Here is a 7638-nt window from a genome sequence, read left to right on the forward strand (position 1 = left end):
CCCGGCTGCCTCCGCCTTGCGCCCAGCCGCCATCGACACAACCGCCGCCTGTCCTACCGCCCTTTTTGCGGTCGCCCATGACCACATCTTTCTTCGTTATTCTGCCACACCCTTGGTGTTACGAACGTCGTAACGCACACGGCTTGCACAACCACAGCGCACAAAACGATGTTAATCCGTTCACCTCGCGAAAATTTATTCGGGTTCGCTATTAAAAAAAAATCCTCGTCGCCAATGTAATGTAGGGGTGTTATTGAAACGGCGGTTGGTACTGGACTGATTTATTATTAGTGAATGTACGGTACATTATATGGAGATACCCTCATATATACCACAGATTGTTGTTTTTATGCTGTAGGCGTTTAACAGCTTACCGATAATCGGCTCAATGGAAAACACCCTATTTACTGATATGGAGCAGATCTCTCCTGTGGACTATTACCACACAGCTATTACCGCAAGCAACATGAGTTTGTCTTGTTAGTTTTTCATTACACATAATATCTTAAAGGATTTCTAGTTACGTTTTTATTTACTTTACTATAGAATTGCTGATATATTTATTTGGTTATCTAAGCAGGATAGTCAAAGGAACTAACTTTTTGATCGGCTATTTGAGCATTTTTCGAGGATAAACAGCAGAGATTTATATATTATCTCTGTTTTTCAAAGAGTTTGATTCTAATAACAATATTGTTTTTTATACATTTGTTTCGGGAGTGGAAACCCTCCGTATACTCATTAGGAGTATGCTTGACGCTTTGACTCATGTGACATTTAACCGGTTAGCTTTTAGGTGTTAGTCATTAGTAAATAAAATTATAGTCATTAGTCGTAAAAAAGAAAAAGTAGAGGTTGCTGACCTTAGCAAAAGTTAAAGGACATCTTATAATGAGAATTGCAGAACATTTATAAGAATTAATGGATTGTATATTCTGCGAGATTTGTTATTAAAAAGATAGTGTCATTATAATGACGGTGTCTAACATATGTTTATTAGAAATTGTTTGCTAAATAATTTAGTGGGTAGGGTAATATGTTATCAATGCGTTAGACGGCAGTATACCGCGGTTTACGTTGTTGCTTGTGGCTACTCCCTATTTATCACATATTCATTATTCTGTCAGTTTACATAGAAAATCTATTATGGATCATCTATACTATCTATACTAATATTATAAAGATGAAAGATTTGTATTTTTGTACGTATTAGTATAACTCAAAAACTGCTTGGCCGATTTCAAAAAAATCTTTCACCATTAAAAAGCTACGTTATTAGTGACTAACATAGGCTACATTTTTAATTTCATGCGTACGAAGTCGCGAGAAACAGCAAGTAATTTATAATCCTAACGATTTAACAATGGCAAGAGCTATAAGAGTTATAAGCCATAAGGCCATGGTGTGGAAATTGATTTATTTTCTTTGTTACAGGTCACAAGATGCGGTGCAAGTATTTCCTTTACGCCATTTGCCTTGCCATCCTAGACACGTGGTCATTGTCTCGAGCCGAGCTGTTCACCGCTATATCGGAGGTGGAACCGTTACTGGAAACCCACAAGAGGATAATCGATGACCTTGATGATTATATTCAAAAAGAAGAGAAAAGATTGTACATTTTGAAGAAGTACGATATTGACTTTTTAATTTATTTATTTAACAAAAAATATAATGTTTTAAAAATAATGTCGCCAAACAGCACAACAGTTTGTTGGTGAAGCTGTACCAAGCTTTCTAAAATTCATAAAAACTTACTAAATTCTCTACACATTATTGGCATTTATACTAACGATTAAGGTAATCTTGAGTGTGACAGTTAGATGCCTTGATTTTTCTAAGTTGTAGTTGTTTCACAATATTGTAACTAATTTTCTTTTGCAGACATTTGAATCTGTACAAGAAGGAACACGGGATGGCGATGGAAGATATTCCTAACTACTTGGGGAATCCCATAAATGCATTCACCCTCATCAAACGATTGACTACTGACTTGGATTTCATTGAAAAGAGCATCAAGATTGGTACCGGTAAGTTTAAAAAATATTGTGTTTTAAGAGCGGGCGCACACCTTTGAATAAACTATCGCACAATTGTCACGATTGTATATTGTTTCGCAGCCAATTTAACTGTTTAGTTGCACAACTAAAAATGGAGTAGTGTGCGAACATCCATATAAGCTCATAAGAATCAAAGGGAGACTAAACAGTTGTGCGATAGTTTAGTTTCAGGTGTGCACGGTTTTAAGAAGATTGTAATGGCACATTTGGCAAAACTGTGTTTAAACTAATATAATAAAAGGTATACGCTATAGTTTTAGGTCGTAAAATGAACAAAACGAACTTATTTCCGCCCCCACTTAGGTCACCTTAGGTAACCTTTAAATGTAAGGAAAATATCTTTTGTGTACATGTAGTCTTAAAATTGACAATTTGGTGAAACGATGTTTTTTTATTCCCTTAACAGTTAGAAATGCTTTGTAAGCAATTCTCGCTCGGGATAAACCACGGTCACGAACGTCGGTGAATTTTATTCTTTCTAGATGACGAATTACATTGATAAACATTTGCATTCACGTGTTCGGAATGTGTAGTACAATATGAGCTCGCCAAACGTTGTTGGATAAGAATAATGGATGTTTTCATAGCATTTCAATCAATCAATAGAAATCACTACCTGTTTTACAAACAAGAACAGGGCCATGCAACGGTAAACTATTCCATACTAAACTATTTGTAGTTTTAAAGCGAAAAAATGCAATTAAAGACTATGCTAATAACTGCCGAATATAGATAATAATAGAATTTTATAATATCAAATCTGTATATATAGGAATTTTCTTACTTTGTCCTTGATATATTTCTTGTTTTATAAATCAGTAACGACAAAGACCCTATCCCAAGAACCTGTACAAAGTGAACCCGTTAGTTTTTAGCACATGTCGAATGTTTTTATTGTATGTTTTATTAAAAAAACGGTTAAAAATTTTTTTAATACGTTTTTTTTTGTATCGGTTAAGGTATAAAAATTCTTTAGTTATGTCATCAAGCTGCGAGCAGCTGTTAATATTTATACGTTTATTCTTCATAAGTGTCTGGCAAATAAAAGTGTTTGAAGTGACTTATTGAGCGTTAAAAATATGTTTAAATGTTTGCTCTGGTATTGCGTTATGACACGCTCTATTAGCTAAAACCCGAAGTGCTAATGTAGTGCCATATTTTTTCGTTGAAAAAATATTATCACGTGTTTCTCTTAGTAGAGTATAGGTTTTTGTTTTATACAACGTATATAATCTAGACAATTAAAAAGAAAGATAGCAAAAAATGTTTTGGTATTGGTTTTGTATCTATTTAGTTCAAGATAATGTAAAAAGAGGTTTGTTGATCCTTACAGAGGACTTAATTCTTAAGCAGTTCATGTTATAAAATATTAAACCAATTTTAATAGAGTTGCAATGCATTTAAAACATTAAATTATAATCTAAACATGTTGGTACAGTACCCATGTCAAAATACCAATGTAATATTTCCTCATTCGAAGTGCCGATGTCAACGGTGCAAGAGTCACGACCAAAATAAATAAATGTGTGCTAAATTTTTTTGTTTGTTCATGTCGTGGGAGTGACATGACGACAGTTTTAAAGAATTTATAAATTATATACGAAGTTACAAAATTTATATGGTTCTAAATAAGTTTTTTTTTTAAAACCCATCACAAGCTTTCTATATCAAATTAGACCAAATCATACTGATCTACCATTTCTATATCTCTCTGTAATATCCTTTTCTAAAAAGATTGAGTATTTTAGAACACGTGGTATAAAAAAAAGTTTCCGCGAAACAAATATAAAAGCACCGATTATTTTCTGTCTTGAATTTATTTTTAATGTTTTCAGAATACATAAAGAATATAACGGTGAACCACGCGGATGTGAAGTATCCGACGTTGGAGGACTTGTCGGGCGCGGCGCAAGCTCTCACTCGTCTGCAGGACACTTACCAGTTAGATATCGGAGAACTCGCCGATGGGAGACTTAACGGGGTCGTGTATAGGTAAGAATATGTTTGTTTAGTATTGTTTTATCAGCAGGAATTGACACCAGCGGAAGACTAGAATGTATGAATGTATTGTGTGGAAAATGACATGTTTAAGAATGTATACAAATGACGGGTTGTAGAAAAATATAAAAAGTAGTACATATGTGATACTATTTCACAGGGATTTATACCAATCTTTAGTAGAAAACTACTTTCTCTCATAACTATCATTGTTCCAAATTGTACAATTTATTTTCCTCTACACTTGTCTTTATCACGAAATAACGTTTTTATTAAAAATGCGAAATAGTGGAATGTGACTTTTTTTTTATATTACAAGCTGGGAAGTCCTTTTCCATTAAGAAAGGAAAGTAAAAAAGCTAAAATTAGGCCTTTAGCACCATATTCATCAAACGAAACACTGAATTGCTTCCACTTCACGCCTGTTTTCTGTGTGGTCGTGGTATTGCTGGGGCGAGCCGACCATTCTTGCGAAGATGTTAAAGCGGGTTCTACCATTGTTGTATGTTTAAAACTAGTTAATTTATAATTGTTTATATATTGTTGTATACTTATATTATGATATTAGTACTCCGATGAGCGCCGGCGACTGTTACGAGCTGGGCCGCACGCTGTACAACGAGAAGGATTATAGCAACTCCCTGCGCTGGATGTTGGAAGCTCTGCGGAAGTACAAAGAAGAGAATGAAACTTACGACTTCACAGAAGTCGACATACTAGAGTATATTAGCTTCTCACATTATTTATTGGGTAAGTGCTTGTTCGTATAGGTTTCGACAATTTTTACTTGCGAATAATATTATTCCTTTTGTGGTTTGTCATCGCTCATCTTAATGCATACTATACTTCCCGTGCGACTTCATCCGTATGATTTCGCATTTCATGATTTTTTTCCAATTTATTCACTTCCTAAATTAAATAGCATGAAAATGTACACGCTATAGCGTGCCAGAAATGATTATTTTAAAACATGTCGTGATTTCTGACATTTTACATAACAAAGATGTGTTTTTTTTTTGTTTACGCTTTATTGTTTTAGTATAGATACGAGTAGATAGATGCATAATTCCTTTTGTTTTTGTCTTTCCTCATTTTAGTGCACACTGTCTGTGTTTGTTATTAACCCTGTGTACACTGGCACAACTTCCACAAAATATTGTTTATTTTATGTGTCTTGTAGGCGAGGTGCAACACGCGCTGCAGTGGACCAGGAAGCTGCTGGCGCTGGAGCCGCAGCACCCGCGCGCGCGCGGCAACGTGCCGCACTTCCAGAAGACCATCGCGGAGGCAGACGCCCGCATGAAGCGCCGGCGCAGGGGGGTCAGTTCACACTTACTTTATCCCAGCAAAGACATTCAAGGACTACTCAAAATCACAAACAAATAAATAATTCAAACACTGAAAAGCGTCTCGATGTGTCAAATTTTATATGAAAATGTTACCGTACAAAGTTACCGATGAAAAAATGTTGTACCCTATGTCTAGTCAATATGTATTATGCTAGCTGTTGCTCGCGACTTTGCCCGTGTTAAATTAAAAAAATAATCAAAACATAGTCTATGTTACTAACAGATAAATTACCTTTCTAATTGTGAAATAATTATCAAAATCTGCCCAGTAGTTTTTGAGTTATTTCAAATACAAATCTTTCCTCTTTATAATATTAGTATAGATGTATACGAGACATAAGAAATATAATGTAACTTCTTTATATGGTAATATTTCAATGTCAAAGACATGTCGACACGCTTCTCAGTGTTACAATTATTTTTTTGTTTGTGATTTTGTCTATCGGACATCAGGGAGCGCTATTGATTATTATGTGAAAATCTTTTTAGTGAAGTGTCAAATATTTTTTAATTCTTTGAGCCCAGTGGTTGGCAAACTGTCTAACAAAAAAAAACATACAGACGAATTGAGTACCTCCTTCTTTTGGGAAGTCGGTCAAAAAGAAACAAATATGAACATCACAATTTAAAAAATATATTACTCTAAGAAGTAGTAAATATTGGCAGGTCCAGTCTCACTGTTTTCCTTCCGATTTAACTTTAATATGAAGATATCTGTATATTGCAGGACACCGGAGAAGATGACGAAGAAGATTCGCAGCCGATGTCGTACCTCAGCAAGGAGCGGAAAGTATACGAGGCTCTGTGCAGGGGAGAAATGGAAATACCTAGCGAAATAAGCCGAAGGTAACTAAATAATCTATTTCTGTACGTACTGTTAAGATGAAAACCAATACTATAGTTTGTCTAAATAAAATTGATTTGTTTGACAGTTAATTCGATAATTTAGTAGGGATGGGTTGTCTAAAATCAGACATGACTCTTTTCGATTTTTATTCTTATTGAAGTTGGAATCGATAGATTCATAGTTATAACTTATGAATAAAAAATACACTGTTTTCTCAAATGAACCATTACAAATAAAAAGAGTAAATAAATGTTTATTGCTACTACAGCCGTACGTAATCGAACAGGATTTCGCTATTATTATTGTCATCTCTATATTCTGTATACTATAATCAATACTAGAATTGTCCTCTAAATTCAATCTAAGTAAGTTAATAAGAAAATAATAATTTTAGTTAAGTTCGATAAATTTTATTTCAGCCGAATATCGATAGTTCATAATTGTTTACTTTGCGTGTTTGTTTCATCACTACGATACCTGTCTATTAAGTACGGCATTTGCATTCATACAAATCAAATTTGATACTTCATATGCATTATTTATAAAACTAATCTAATTTAGACAAACAATACGCTGGAAAATTGGCACAACACTAAATTATTCTCATACACTCATCCCGTCACTATTTGACATCTGTCAATGTCTTTCAGTCATAGAATAGCGCGCCATTTTAATCGGAGGCAGTGGCCTCAGTGTTTAAGTTAGATACGTTGTTACAATTATATTAATTTTGTAAAACCACTAATATAATAAACCGTAATAAACATATATCTTGTTATACAGGTGACACCAGTCAAAGCATATTTTCGATTTTTTTTAATAAATACACCAATTACGTCACGCAATGATTATTTAATTTCACGCCATTTAATTTAAGCGCATTTAAAAAACGGTTCTATATTTCCCCTAACACCTTTTTACCTTTCAGATTGAAATGCAGATACCTGACGGAGAACCATCCGTTCTTGAAGCTGGCGCCAATAAAAATGGAGCAAATGTATCTCTCTCCAGATATTGTCGTGTTCCACCAAGTCCTGAGTGATGAGGAAATAGAACATATCAAGGATATGGCTAAGCCGAGGGTGAGTTATAAAATACAGCATCACATGTAAAAAAATACCCAGTTAAGGTTCATTACGATAGTAAGAAACATGCCACTGAAATATAAAATACTAGCTGTTGCTCGCGACTTCGCTTGTTTCGTTAGCGCGGATTAAAAAAAGTAATCTATCACATTCTCGCGTGCATCTACCTTCTACCAGCTATCTTCTAGTCAAAGTCCCGTCCAAATCGGTCCACCCGTTCCAGAGATAGCGGTCAGGTCGCTATTTTGTGTCAAAAAAAACTAAATGGTGTCAAAAAAATGAAGAACAAATATAAATGGATA

The 7638-nt window shown here is 34.5% G+C and overlaps 1 protein-coding gene across 1 annotated transcript in view; it reads left to right on the plus strand.

Annotated features, from left to right (window-relative positions):
* LOC106106430 (prolyl 4-hydroxylase subunit alpha-2-like) overlaps nt 1-7638 on the plus strand; it is an 11657-nt gene that overhangs the window by 1400 nt on the left and 2619 nt on the right. Inside the window, exons 2-8 of the mRNA XM_013287009.1 lie at nt 1435-1627; nt 1882-2027; nt 3893-4049; nt 4624-4805; nt 5236-5375; nt 6132-6250; nt 7180-7333. Of these exons, the coding sequence (XP_013142463.1) occupies nt 1443-1627; nt 1882-2027; nt 3893-4049; nt 4624-4805; nt 5236-5375; nt 6132-6250; nt 7180-7333 (1083 nt within the window). The 5' untranslated portion in view covers nt 1435-1442. The remainder of the gene's footprint in view (nt 1-1434; nt 1628-1881; nt 2028-3892; nt 4050-4623; nt 4806-5235; nt 5376-6131; nt 6251-7179; nt 7334-7638) is intronic.

The sequence above is a fragment of the Papilio polytes genome, unplaced genomic scaffold (genome assembly GCF_000836215.1).
Source record: "Papilio polytes unplaced genomic scaffold, Ppol_1.0 DF822178.1, whole genome shotgun sequence".
In the NCBI taxonomy this organism is placed as follows: Eukaryota; Metazoa; Arthropoda; class Insecta; order Lepidoptera; family Papilionidae; genus Papilio; species Papilio polytes.